Source organism: Nematolebias whitei, chromosome 20 (genome assembly GCF_014905685.2).
Source record: "Nematolebias whitei isolate Nwh7 chromosome 20, NemWhi1, whole genome shotgun sequence".
Lineage (NCBI taxonomy): Eukaryota > Metazoa > Chordata > Actinopteri > Cyprinodontiformes > Rivulidae > Nematolebias > Nematolebias whitei.
The window spans coordinates 30529713-30544690 of record NC_056517.1 but is presented as its reverse complement, the minus strand read 5'-3'; the positions used below and the strand labels follow the sequence as shown (position 1 = coordinate 30544690).

The 14978-nt window shown below is 40.2% G+C and overlaps 1 protein-coding gene across 1 annotated transcript in view; it reads right to left on the bottom strand.

Annotated features, from left to right (window-relative positions):
• prex2 (phosphatidylinositol-3,4,5-trisphosphate-dependent Rac exchange factor 2) overlaps window positions 1-14978 on the bottom strand; it is a 145740-nt gene that overhangs the window by 100284 nt on the left and 30478 nt on the right. Inside the window, exons 4-8 of the mRNA XM_037693973.1 lie at window positions 11598-11702; window positions 8181-8282; window positions 7250-7411; window positions 3408-3541; window positions 748-851 (exon numbers count right to left, since the gene is read on the bottom strand). Coding sequence (XP_037549901.1) covers window positions 748-851; window positions 3408-3541; window positions 7250-7411; window positions 8181-8282; window positions 11598-11702 — 607 coding nt within the window. The remainder of the gene's footprint in view (window positions 1-747; window positions 852-3407; window positions 3542-7249; window positions 7412-8180; window positions 8283-11597; window positions 11703-14978) is intronic.

Here is a 14978-nt window from a genome sequence, read left to right as displayed (position 1 = left end):
GTGAGGCTGTAACAAAAAACAAAACATCACCACCATCAATTATAATTATGTCCAAAAGCTTGTCCTCTGTGTGGAAGTCCTCAAGGGTGTGTTTCAATCCTCTGCAGCAAGTGTGTTCCTGGGAAAAGTCGAGGCACTTTCATTACATGGGAATTCCAGCTAAAATACTCCTGTCAGCCTGGATTTCAGGCTGAGATCTTTGGTTTGTGGCGCAGAACACCCGTGAGTTTCTGCACCATGTTTGTCCTCCCGCTCGCTCCAGACCCAAACCCAATAATCCCCTGCCAGAAACACAGAATTCTGCTGTCCATCTGAGGTCTGCTGGAAAGGAAAAGATAGATTTCTACAAATATATATGATAATCAGTGGCTGCGTGAGGCCAAAAGACACAAATGGGTGAGTTCACCGAGAACCAGCAGCAGAGCAGCAGGTCAGTCCCACGAATACATGACCGCACCTGTTTTAAATGCTCCAAGATTAATTACTACAATTATCTTTGTGTGTGTGTGTATTCGTGTATCTGTTAGCAAAATATTGTGATGAATTTGGTAGGGGACAAGCATTCTTCCAAGGAATGCTAGGCTTCTCATTTACATTTCCATTCATTAAATCTAACGCCGCACAGCTGAGTATCAGTGACTTTGCTATCAACCTACAGTACCTTATTTTTGTCAAAATATAAACCGAAGACTTGAGATTAGAGGGGTTAAATAATCCAAAAGTGGTATCTAGAAAGGAATGTCCTACCTGTCCCATCATCCATATTTTCCACCTCCATCACCTCGGTGTTTATTCTTCCTCTGAACAGGTAGCGTGGAACTTCAGTGGATGCTTTGCTGTTTTTCAAACGCCTTTATCAAAACATAAATAAAAAAATGCATGAATACATGAAAAGGGTTTAGTCTAATGTAAAGACGTGAAAATAGTCACATTCAGAGGTTTTAGAAAAGAACATCAAAGTTACAGAAGTTATTGAGTGTGAGCAACAAATTTGATTCTTTCGTCTTGTCCCTTTTCACTCAGGGAGTGCACCACCCTTTGTCTGCACCACCTGATAACGCTACGCAGGCTTCGAAACATAACGGGAAATCAAAGCAGGTGGCAGCTGGTGATGGCAAAACAAAAGCTGCTCCAAACACTTAGATTAGACGAAGCTGCATTGTTAAACGCTGTATCAGTAGCTCAGAGTAAGGAGCAGGAGCAACACAGAAACACTTGATCTAAAATGGGCTATTCATCAAGAGTGCTGCTTGCAGAAACACAATAATAGACTGTAATCAGCTTCCCTGCTTAATGTGCCCCGATCAAAGTTAATGTCATGTCATTAGGTAGAATGGCACATGATGTGAAAGAAAACTTGACAGAGAAAATAAAATCTTAAGTTGGGTGCGTAATAGCCCTACCTTGATTAAACACAAGTTCCAAAGTAAATAAAAAAAATGCAATCTTGTAAATCCATCTACTTAGCATTTTTCTATAACCCCAATTGTGAAAATTTTGGATGTCGTTTAAAGCATGAAAGTAAAAAAACCTGAATGCAATGATTTGCAAATCTCAAATATAGCTGCCCATATTAGAGGTACTAATGCACCCCCATACCATCAGAGAAGCAGACTTTTGAATTGTGCACTGATAACTAGCTGAATGGTTCCTCTCCTCTTTAGTGCAGAGGACGTAGTGTCTCTGGTTTCCAAATACAGTAGTCCCTCGCTACTTCGCGGTTCGTTTATCATGGACTCGCTCTATCACAGTTTTTTAAACTAACATTTGAAAAGACGCACAAGATGAGCCGCACAATCAGCATGGAATTTTTATTTAAAATAAATTATTTTAAATTATTTAGCACCTGCTGTACCTTTGTGCAACCCATACTGCAGGATAAGCTTCGTGCTGCAGCTGATCTGCTGTTCTCTGTGTAGAGCAAAAAAGTGGGCGTGGCTGAGGCTGCTTGCAGGTGTCTGAGAGCAGTGGAGGCAGAGAGAGGGAAATCATGACATTCTGTGCTCTTTTAGAGCGTTTAGAGTTTAGAAAAATTGTTTAGAATACAGTAGTCTGTTGTTTATCGCAGGGGATCTGTACCCTAAAGCCCCGCGATAAATGAAAAATCGCAAGGTAGGATTAGTAGTACAAGTAGTAAGTAGTAGATTATTTTAATATTTTATATATAGATATATTAAAGTATTTTAAACCGTTCCCACACTTGCAATATTCTAAACAATGTTTCTAAACTCTAAAGCTCTAGAACAGCACAAAATGTCATGATTTCAGCTCATTGCCTCCGCTACTCTCCGCCACCTGCAAGCGCTCTTGGCCACGCCCACTTCTCTGCTCTGCACAGAGAACAGCTGATCAGCTGCAGCAGGAAGTTTATCCTGCAGTGCAGGCTGCACAAAGGTGCAGGAGGTGCTAAATAATTTACAATAATTTATTTTAAATAAAAATTCCATGCCGATCGTGTGGCTCATCCATCAATCAGCCAGTTGTGTGTCATGTCTAATCTTATTCTGAAAAATCGCGATAGAACGAGTCCGCAATAAACGAATCACGGTTTTTCACTTATCGTGGGTCTTCAAGGTATGGATCCCCCACGATAATCGAGGGACTACCGTACGTACAAATTTTTGAATAATCTGATGACAGAACATTTCCCACTTTATTTAAGTTAATTTTAAATGAGCTTATAGATAGATGGTGTTCATGTGGCTTCTTCTTTGCATGATAGAGTTTTAACCAGCATTTGTGGAGGAGTTAGTATGTTCTAATGTGGATATGTTATGGGTTTATGAGATTTGCAAATCAGTGCATTCTGTTTTTAATTTATATTTTACACTGCATCCCAACTTTAACTAACATGGGACTTGTGTGATCTGTTGTTTTTCCAAAATCTTTTTCGCTTCATCACAAAAATGATAAATGTTTTGCACAGTACATGTATCTGTTTACTCTAGAAAATTGTCAAAAAATAAATATTTGAAGTAATTTTTTTTCTATATATTTTTATATTGTTTAAACAGACAAGTAAGGAAACCTCCAACCATCCATTTTCTTTACCATCTTCTCCTTTACCTACCTACTCACACCTAGAGGCGATTTAGTTACAAATTAACCTAAAATGCATGTTTTCGGTCTGTAGGAGGAAAATTGAGTACCCGGAGAAAATCCACTCATGCACAGACAGAACACGCAAACTCTAAACAAAGAAGCTCCAAGAAAAAAGGTGAACATGCAACCGTCTTTCTGACAGTTCTAACAACTTCACCTCCATGCCGCAAATAGAAAACTCTAAATGTTATTATTATTCAAATTATTCTTTAAGCAAAACAACCCGAAGTGTGAGGTTAATTTCATTATTTCCCATGTGGTTTATTGTTAGTAATATAGATTAAATAAAAGTAAAATATAAACACCTGTTTTTCTTCTTGCAATAAACCAGAAGCTTGTCAAACAAGAAGAAGATTCTCTCTTGTATGTTTCCAGCTGAGATCTTTAACAGAACACCCTGCATCAGCATCTCGGTGCAGGTATCTGTGACGTTGGAGCCCTTGGAGGGGGTTAACGTGAAGAAGAAATACATAAAATAAACAAATGTTAAATAACTACAATGGTGCACATATCTGTCAGATAAAACTCAGTACTTTTTTTTTTCAAACTCCACATGCAGCTTTGACCAGATGTGAGTTTACAGAGCCCAGCCCTTCCTGTTCCCTCTCTCAGGGGTCTGTGAAAACACACCCTGCTTCCTCAGAGCAGATTGCTGTGGGACTTTAAAACATGGGGTGGTTAATAGCTCCAATAGAATAACATCCCGTCCGGTCGGACCATGTGTTGCAATGTCTCGCCTGGTCACCATATTAGTTGGGTTCCTGCTGCAAGTGATAAAGCGTGCTGTCTTTTCCCCTAACTTAGACACAGCGGGAATTTATGCCCACACCCCCATTTGATCAGAGTTAAAAATAACTCCTTAGTGCATAGAGGCAAAGCATTTCCTGCTGCAGGAGACATCACTGATGCCAAAACCTTCTTTCTTTCTTCACCCTTTCTCTTCTCTTTGCTTCTCATGCACAGTTATCACTGACTTTCTCTGCTCTGGATCTTTAGATTCCTCCCTGAACGCCTTTTTTTGTTTCCCTTTTCTCACAGCCCTTGACCAGATGTTAAACTAATTTGCAGCAAGTTAAAAATGGCTACAACTTAGCCAGTTTTACAGCTATTGAGCTATTGTTTTAGTAGTTGAGAGTCATCCCCAAAACATACACTGAGGGCTACATGTAGTGGAACATTTTTGCTTCAAGCTTTAGGATTAGCAGCTGGCGTCAACCCTATGTTATGTTAACAAAATATCTCAAACCACTAAAAGGATTTTAATGAAACTATCAGAAAGTAATCATTAAATGTAGATTTACATCTCATTAACATTTAGATTACAGTAGTCCCTCGCTAGTTCGCGGTTAAACTTTCGCGGACTCGCTCTTTCGCGGTTTTTCACAGATTGCCAACTTAAATATTACTCACGTGATTGGGACGGTGCAGATAAAAAGCTAACGAAAAATAATAATGCTTAAGGCAGGTGCCGCCATTTTGTAGTTTTCTTTCAATAAGCCTATATCGTATCGCCAGTCCAAAAAAACTACATTACCCAGAAGTCAACATTGCTTCCGGCCTGCTGTTTTGTGCCAGAATGGAGGGAAAGTTTTGATCCGATCTGAACCTGATTTAAAAGTTCGGTCCTTATTCATAGTGACTTTGGCGCTCAGTGGATGCCGAAACATGATCAGAACTGGACCAGGACTACTCCCAACCTCATCGGTCAATCTGAGTGCTGCTTGCCGACCCAGGGAGCCTCTTGAGCAGGGAGGCGTTGCTTGGAGATCCGCTGTCTTCTTCGGATCTCACACAAACGTTTTTCATCCAGATCCCTCTGGATTATTTGGACTCGATCGGGACCATTGTGTGGTTTTGTGCTGGCTCTCCGCAGGTCCGGCTCTCTCCAAAAGTGTCTGGTGCTCAATGGCTAAGAGAGCCAATCAGAACTTGACCAGAACCAGATGAAGGCTGGCGAGTCCCCAGATAACATTTTGAAGTACTGTACAGTACACATACGCATGTAGTTAAATTACGTATGTTTAAGAGTTTAGAACACTGAAAGAGTATGGGAAGGGTTTATAAAGCCTTAAAATATATATAAATATTAGGGATGCATGATATTGGATTTTTGGCCGATATCCGATATGCCGATATGTTAAAACTTATTTGGCCGATAACCGATACCAATACCAATGTTTTTTTATATATATTATTTTTTAAGTTCAAAGTTTTTGTCTATCCATTGTGCCATAAGACTAATCATGCTAACGGGGCTAACACTTGACGTTCAAATGTCTGTGATAAAACTCACCCAAGTGCTATCATCTATTAGCTTCTCAATGACGTCTGAAATGACGGCTTGTAAATCAGGTAAGTCTACATTGGAAAAATATCTGACTGGGGACGATGTAGCGAGGCTCAACATAGTCCAAAAATCTTCGGAATCCGACATCCTCAACGAAAAAACAAAACCTTCCACATCGCCGACATTTTGACTTCTCCCTCTCCGCCGTGATCATATCAGGTAGGTGCACGTGACGCCATCACGTTGTGCTTCTGCTGCAGGCATCCTTGTCACTGGGTTGTCATACAAAAACAGTGTCTTTTATATCGGTGAGTTATTTTGATGGAATGGCCGATGACGATATTTAACTATAACGCTAATATCGGCCGATACCATGCCGATAATATAGTGCATCCCTAATAAATATTTAAATAAATATAGCGTTTCTACTTCAAGGTTTTTCACTTATTGAGATGGTGTCCGGAACATAACCCCCACAATAATTATTCTGAATAAGAATAAGAAGGCCACGCTAATTATTTTTAGCCGCAGCTTCGTGCACTCCGCCCATCTTCAGACGACTGTACGTACATATTCGCGTTGTATCTCGGTGCAATGCCAATAAAGTTTATTCTGATTCTGACAATAATCAAGGGACTACTGTACACTATACACAAATTAAGATGGCCACCACAGCCAGAAAACTGCCAGGCATAAAAAAATGGTAAAGCAGAATACCCCATTAACCAAGGAAGAAAATGAGCTTCAGACTAACCCATGGCACCAAAACCTGAGCTAGATGTTAAAATGACTAATTAAATAAACAAGGTGAAAAACGGGTGGAAACTATCCTCAGGTCTAAAATTACAGCCGAACCATGACATAGTGTGACAAAACACAGACACTTGCAAAGCTAACCAACTGGCAATCACCATCCTAGCAAGTGTTGGCAGTCATCGCCATGGTGACCACAGCGGGCCATCGCCCTGCCTCTCCCACGCAGTGTGTGTGAACCTGCCAGGAGGCCCTGAGGGTGGCCAGCAGTGGAGCAGGTCAGCACTAATGAGCAGCCATCCTGGAGGGAGGAGCAGGAACGGAAAAAAAAATCCCACAATCCCCCTGTCATTCCTCAAACACCCACACAGAAAAAAACAAAACTTTTCTTCAGCTTCTCTGCCGTTTTCCTTTACCCCTTCTTCAGTTCCATCTCATTTGCAGCTGCAGAGCCTGGTGAGCAGCAGACAACAGGATCCAGCTCCACAATGAGTTAATGTTCACAATTAATACAAGTGCAGAGGGGGGGAAACCGCAGAGGAGCTGCAGCCAAAACTGTGCTGAGTGCAAGATGTCACCCCACCCAACACCGAGCCTGTTTCTGATTGCACTATTCTTGGATTTTGAGCTGTTTGTGTCTGTATGCTCAACCAGACGCAGCTAAAACAAGTAATCTTTATGTTCCGACAACTTAGACAATAAACAGTTATATCAATTCTTTGGAGTTTTTTTTGGTGATAATAATGAGTTCAAGATGGGTTTTATTAGTTGTTCCAAAAACAGTTCTGCTATTTGTGTTTTTGCAGTGCATTTTATACTGAAACACTACAACAAGTCAGGTTAACAGCATCTGTCATGCGTTCAGAAAGCCTTAAAGCAACAGTTGAGAGCTTCCAAAGTGAGGTTTTGTGAAAAAGTTATGAACAATTATTATATTTATTGTTGTAGGCCACTGTTTGAACAGGCTCCGTTTAGAAAAATATAGGAATATAGATTAATTCTTACCAGATAGTTATGACTATTCCAAGCAATGCTAATACAAATGTTTTATTTTTCTTATCAGATAAAAACAGCAAAATTAAGTGTGATGCGTGGTTTAAAGCCCACCTCCCAGCCCTCAATGTGTGACTGCCACTCCTCTAAAATCTCCAACTTCTCCATCTGCCTTTTCGCTTCATTGATGCTGGAGCACACAGCCTTCATCAGCTGCAGAGACTCCTGGACCAGGTGGTAGTCATTGTGCCTCTTAGGGGTCCTCTTCAGCAGCTCCTACATGTATAAAGATACAAAGACAAGCGCAGAAAAAGCTTTAAAGAGGAAGAAGTCATCTGGAAAATTTCCTACATCCTTGTTTAGATGAGGCATGGAAACACCTGAGAGAAAACTATTGTATTTATCATCTTTTCCACACTTCACCCTCCAGTGTCTCCTCAGTTCATTGCTGCTGTTCTCCTCAGTCTGGCAAAAAAAAAGGATTGAATCTCAAAGTTGAAACAGCTTTTCAGCGTGTCAGAAGACTGATTTACACGTTCCTAGGTGTATCTGAAGCCTCCGGTTGCTATCTGTGTCACTTAGTGAAGAGGAGGAGAAAGAGGAGGCCACAGAAGCAGGAAACCCTCAACTGGCTGCGCTTCTGTTTACCCCGCTCTATTATTATAACATCTCTGTGCATTCTGGTGAATTATTAGATCACAACAAGATAAATGAGTTGGGACAGCTCAGGTCACTGAATCCATTGAGTCTTTGAAAATGTATAACCTTTCAGTCACGCTCCACACTGGAAAAAGGACAGGTATGAATGGGCCTGGTCAAAACATCTGAATGTTCAGCTGGGCATGTAGTGCAGTCGTGTGACTGAACAAAAGCAAAGACGTGTCAGAATACGAGGCCAACGTTTCATTAGAAAGGGAGAGGCTGATGTGTAGCAGACGCGACAGCCCTAACTAATGACCGAGGAGAAGAAGGTGCCTTACTGCAGCATGGGTGTGGTAGCTCTGAAAACACATGGCTGGCACGCACGGCACATTCACAAACTCACTTTGAGCAGCAGCGGGTACTTGCAGATCCTCTGAATAGGAGCCACCAAGTAACCTTCAAGTGGTACTTCTGTGTTTTTCCTTCCTCCCAGCAACATGCAGTTCTGCAGGGAAGGAAAGGGAGAAAGGTCAAACATTAACTGGAAATGTTCTTTGGTAGCTTGAAAAGTCCAACATTTGTTGTTAATCACCAGTAAATTAATTAATTGTTTTGCTTTCAGCATGCACAGAAATGTCATGATACTAACGGGATATTCTGTCCGACGTACGGATGTTGAGCTAAATTTTGGTGTGCAAGTCATCCTCAGTCTCCGATTGCTATCCAACATCTCCATACACCAAAGTTCAAGCTCAATAATCCAGGTATAAAATCCAATAATGTTCAGTCAGGTCATCTGGACAGTTTCTTTTTTTTGCTGAGACATTCCGTCCTTCATCCAAAGGACTTCTTCAATCCAAGAAGCCACCAAATAAAATGGATTCTCACAAACAGCATACTCCATAGTGGGAAGAGACAGTTTGTTGGTGCTAAGATGGCTTCTGGGGCCCGCCCTCTCCCTCGTCAACTCCTCAGTCATGACAGTCATGCCAAAGTGGTATGTTATGTAGTTGACGAGAGACTGGTGGCTTCTTCAATTGAGGAAGTCCTCTGGATGATGGAAGAAACGTCTCAGCAATAAAAGGAGCCATCCAGATGAACTGACTGAACATTGTTGGATTTTATACTTGGATTATTCAGCATGAACATTGGTGTTTTGAACCAGTTTGGCATGACTGTCTCAGAGGAGTTGACGAGAGAGACGGCGGGCCCCGGAGGCCATTTTAGCACCAGCAAATTGTTTTTTCCCACTATGAAGTATGCTTTTGTGAGAATCAATTTTGTTTGGTGGCTTCTCGGATTGAAGTCTTTTGGATAACGGACGAAACATCTCAGCAAAAAAAGAAACTGTCCAAATGACCTGACTGAGCACATACTCCACACTTAGCAGGTGGGTGGTTGTAATGTTGACAGAAAACACAAGCTATGAACTGGAGTACTGGACATGTGGCTGGGAAAAATTAATAGCTCAGTGACGCTAAAGAAAAAGTAAGATTGGTGTCTAAATTTGCAAATAATTTGTAAGAAAATAAGTTTAAAGAGCACAGTTTCAACATTGCTGTGACATTTAGATTCCAGGAGATTACCTCAGACATTTAATGTTCAAACATTCTAGCCACATTTGTTTGTTTTTTTTGTTTTTTTCTATGACTAATAAGTGTCTTTTTTAACTTTCTGTAATTTTGGATCTCTTAGAAGCACTTTTTCTTAACCTGTACCATTCCCAAAACTTCCTGTTGCTGATGATTAGCACACAGTGAAAGATTTATCATGAACTCAAAAAATGTTCAATACAAAAACAACCTTAGATTTTCCATAGTCTGAAACAGAATGTAACATAAATGAAGTAATAAGATTTTCTGTCAAGTTTAAAATCCACCGATGATGATTAAAATGCTTCTCAGAAAAGTCAAACAGTAAGACAGTAAAATAAATGTAAAAGCAATAAAGTGAGACAAAAACACAATGCATATAAAATCTATAATAGCTAGAATGCTCAATAGCTAAAAAAATTATTTATTTTTTTTACAAAAATCTGAGTCTAACTAGTGCGAGCATAGAGAGGTAAATTAAATTGTTTAATAAATTTAGGGCAACTACTGCAAAAAGACCCAGTAATCTTTGTTTTGGTTTGAAACATCTAAAAGACACTGGTTCCTTGACCGTAAGGCTCTTACTGGTCTTCGGCCTTCACTTGATCAAAGAAGGTCAAAGGGGTAAAGAGTCAGCTGTTAATCATTTTCACTTCCCCTCTCACCTGAAATTTAGATGTGGCGTTCCCAATTTACAGTGTAAACACTAAACCAAACTTTGTAGCAGTCAGCAGGCCAAAGGTTTAGTTGAGGTTAACGTGTATCCTCGCCCCAGTCACTACGGGCCACAGACCCAAGGCCTACGAACACATGGTACAGACTGGAAGGTAGCAAGAGACCCAGCTGGTCCCAATGCAGGGCTCAGTCACCAAATGTTCAACACTCATCAATTTCACCTAGAGAAAATACATTTTCTGCATTCTGTGTGAACACAGAGTGTTAAATGACTGCTGAAAGTGCTTAAATGTGCTAAATAAGCTGAAACCGAGTTGTTACAGCTAAAAAAAATAAGTATAATAAATGGTAGAAGAAGGAAATCCTTGCTAAAAGCTGCAAATCGCTGACTAAAAATAGCAAAACGCTAGCTAAAAGGTAAAGGTTGCAAAACACTAGATAAAAGCATCTGAAGGTCAGCCAAAAGTCTCAAAATGCTGGCTAAAAGCTAAACATAGGAAAAGGCTAACTAAAAGCTAATCCCAGCAAAATGCCAACTAAAAAGAGCAGAAGTCTCACTAAAAGTCTCAAAAAACTAGCTAGACACTGGAAGTAGTAAGAAATTGGTTAAAATAAAAACTAAAAGTAGCAGAAGGCTAGTTAAAAGCACAAAAAGGCTAGCTAAAAGGTAGTATCCAAAGGCTAGACAAATGCTCAAAATAGCAAAAGGCTTGCTAAAAACAAAAGCAGCAGAAAGGTAGTCAAAAAGTCAAAGGTCAAGCTCAAAGTAACAAAGTGGAAGGTAAAAGTTTGTAGTTTAGGAATGTATTTTTAGAAATAAATTTTCTATGTAAAAACAATATTAAGTTAAAAATGTTCAAAAATCTAAAATATACAAAAACCACATGAAAAAAAGGGGGAAAGAAGCCTCTTTCTAAATGAGCTGAGCCATTCTTTTTTATATGAATGGCTAAAATAGCACCAAGTATGCAGAAGTAATTGAATTGCAAAGCATGCATAGAAACATCAAAACAAACAGGAAAACAACAGTGTGAATGCTGAATCAGCATTGATATTAGTCCCTTTTCTGCCTGCGCAGAATTAAAAAAAACCAGAACAGCTGTAAATCAGACATGCAGCTACTCTTTTAGTGTAAAGTCTGCAAAGTCCATGCTGCCAGTCTCAGTTTCTCTTTGAACAGAGGTCTTCAAATGCAGCAAACGTTGCAATGCAGACAGACTGTCAAACACTAATAGTAAAAGGTTAGAAGTATGAATGAGTGGAAGAAATAAACAGTTCGCGCACCAAAGGTTTGAGGATATGAAGAAGAAAGGAAAAGACTGCGAGCCAGTGGTGAGGATGTATTCATTCTTTGTTCTAGGAGCTCGACGCTCTCCTGTGGGAGTGAAAGTTTGTAGAAGTGGCGGGACAGGAAGCGGGGGTCCACCCACGCATTAGGCAGGTCATGTCAAACACACTGGGACAGAGAGTTCAACTTTTCCCCCTGTCCACCACAGGCTCCAGTTTGGATTAAACCCATGCATGTTTAGGTCATTTCTACGATCTTTTCTCACCAGTAAGCACGTTCTGACACTCCTGATCTTATTGAGCTCCAGCAGCAGCCTCTGGGCCTTCTCATGGTTCCCACAGTACTCGTCATAAACCTGAAAACGGCTTCTCTGCAGGAGACAGAGGAAGAAAGTCAGTGTGAGTAAAGACAAAAATGGCAACAGGGCAAAGAAAAAAGGAAGAAGCGTATCCAATATCTTGTACACCTGAGGGACATGATCTAAGTCCCATTTTTAAGAAAAATAACTCTGGGTCCAAAAGATGACTTGATTTTTCTTTTCTCATTCTTCACCACTTCAAAAAGTTCTTCAAATGTGAATTTTTATCAGCTGTCTCACAATAGTGGTCTTTGAAATGCTAAAGGCTAAAAAAAATCCTTAACAATCACAGTTTCATATTTTGTAGTTTAATAAAATATTTAAAGTTCTTTAGCAGAGCACAAATACCAGATAGCTAATGTCCCACCATAACGTTGTTTTGATTTTTTTTTAAATGGGGGTCATTATAAAATCAAAGCATTTACTCAACAGAAAGAAAATTAATTTGATAATATAACTGATTTCTTATGGTTTTCTGGCTTAATTCATACATAGGTATTAACATGAGGGTTTTTTTTATCTTTTGTGTGAAACTTGATTTGGTTTAAATATTCAACTGCTTCTTAACACAAATACCTGATCAGCCAATCACATCTGAGCCTTTTCCATGGGCTCGACTCAGCCCTAATCGGGTCGACTCGGCCCTAAATGGGTCAATCCTGCGCGAGTTCAGTCTTTATAAATGGATCATTCATCCCGCTTCCTGCTCAGTTCTTAGGACCTACTGGGTCGAGGTATCAAGTGAGCTGAGTCGAGCTGAAGATCTGACAACAGTAGACTGCCGGACATTGAGTGGCCAGAGAGCGACGTCAATCACGAGAGTGTCTCCTTCACAGTAATCAAGCCCACCATTTTTTGAAACCTCACAGCCACACCATTCATTTCTGTTGTTTAGTTAACACCAGTGCTGTAGTCTACGTGATAACGCGAATATATATAGTACTGTGATGTCGAACGGTGTCTGGATGGGATTAAACTGATTTTGTACAGTGTTTAATAGTTCAAGTTGTGTTTATTTGTCATATGCAAGGTTAATACAAGGTTTACAGTACATTGAAATGCTCAGGATTAAAAGAACCGATTTGACTCGCTTAAAAAAAACAAACAAACAAGAAATAAGGAAATGCAATAAGGGTACAAAAAGAACATACGAAAAAGTGAAAAAGTAACTATAATATTTACAAGGTCGTAAAGAGAAAATAGTAAACAAGAACATGGTAGAATTTTAACGATGCAAGCAGGATGAATTTGTATGAATAAGTACTTCAAGGTAGTAATAAAAGCTAAAATGCACGTACTATATATTGAACATAACTAACATAACATTTCTAAGCGCAGTATACCCACTACAAAAATATAGAGTACACCACTGCTTAGCACCATGGTACTTTGAGGAGGTGCAGCCGTTTCTGTGCTTGTTGGCTGACGACAAAATTCAGACGAAGCTAGATCAAATGGACTCAATTTATATAAATAAAGGTTGAATGAAAGAATGAACGAATGAATGATTTACGGGCGCCAACCAGTGAAGGGGGGTGGCCTCAACTCGGCCACTCCATTTTTGGACACCGCATTGAAGGATAACTGCTCTAACCACTCAGCCACAGCCGCCCCATGAGATGGGTGAATATTTTATGACTTTATTTTACTTGTTTGTCAGTTGGTGGTAAGTTTTGGGCGACCGCACTGACAACCTGAACACTTAGTTACATTTAAAACTAGAGACTGTAGAACTGAGGCGGGTTGACTTAGAGCAAAGTGAGACAGGACAATGAAAAAACAGCACAAGATTTGCTTCGCTATGTTGAGCCTGTGAAAAAAGGCAATCAAACACAACATCACTACAACAAAATACTGCTTTCATAAATGTTCAACTTAAGGTAAAAGTTTCATGAAGTTCAGATTTCCATATTAGATCCAGTTCTAAGAATTTGCAAGGCTGCATCCATTTATTAGCAGCTTATTTGATTATTTTTTTACTGGAAATTTTAAATAAATAAGTGAAAAAAATCACAACAGGCCACTTCACCACTTGCTCTTGCCGAGATCGGACGCTTTCCCCTCCCCTTCCTCTCCGCTTTGCTTTGCTGCTCTGTCTGTCTGTGAAACTGCTTCTGAGACTCTCTTGCATTTCTTCCAAACCATAATTATGGACTTGTTTTGATCAGTTGGTCCCTCAACTCAATTTACAACATTTCTTCGAAGAGAAGACAGGCTTTAGGCGAGCTGATTTGCCCTGCTGGCACGCAAGTAGCTGGATATCTCATCGACTTGGAAGACTTGATGATGTGTCTATCTCTGCTGCCATTTGTGGATTTTAAGGACGCATATTTAATTGGATTTACGATAACTTGTTCTTTCTTTTTGGATTCGGCTGGTTGCTGGTTTTATCTACAATCAAGGAAGTCGTCGGCAGCAAATTTGGACCCGATCATGCTGCTTGCCTTTATGATGGCTTGGTTCATGTCTCGAGTACAGACTCAAATGCTTTGGGCAGAATGGATCAGATCTCGGGGATTTTACTCGGTCACGTTCCATCGGTGTGGCCATGTAATTTGAACATTTCGGAACCGAGCGGACCAACACAGACTCAAGGTAGATGTCATTAAGTTCTGCCTGTCCCCAAAACAACTGTGTGTTTATCTGAATTTGGCTCCCTTGTCTGGCCTTGAAGGCCATTTATCTGAATTCGCCTGGAGAACATGTGATCTGATGCTCACCACCCCCTCCCTGAGGAATTTCCAACTGATAACCACAGGAAACCAGCTGAATAAACGTTGTGTCATCATTTCAGGACTCTTGGATTCTCATAGTAGTTATTCTTGGGCATTCCTCAACATACCTCGAGAATGCTTACAGATCTCACCTGAGGACACTGGCTGATTATTCCATCCTTATCAGAACTCTTACAGTGCCCTTGAGAGCATCTATGAATATGCTGACCGCTCTCGCCTCCCCCCTCTGCAGAATGTCTACGTCACTGTGCTTGTTTGTGCGAGGCGTTTTTTAATATCAGAGTTTTTTCTTCTCAGGCAGGAAAAAAAAAGTCTGATAGGAATTTTTTTGCCTCCAATTCCTACATGTGTCCAGTTTCACTACTTTTTTGTCTGTCCAAACAGGTCTCACTTGTAAATGAGTCTTCTAGGTGCAATGTGACTTATCTGTCTAAATAAAGGTTGAATGAATGAAACTTAAACATATGCAGTGTGAAATTCTTCTGTCATCTTGAAATGCGTTGTGTTTTGTGGTGTGTGTGTGTGTGCGTGTGTGTGTCTCTTCCATCCTGTC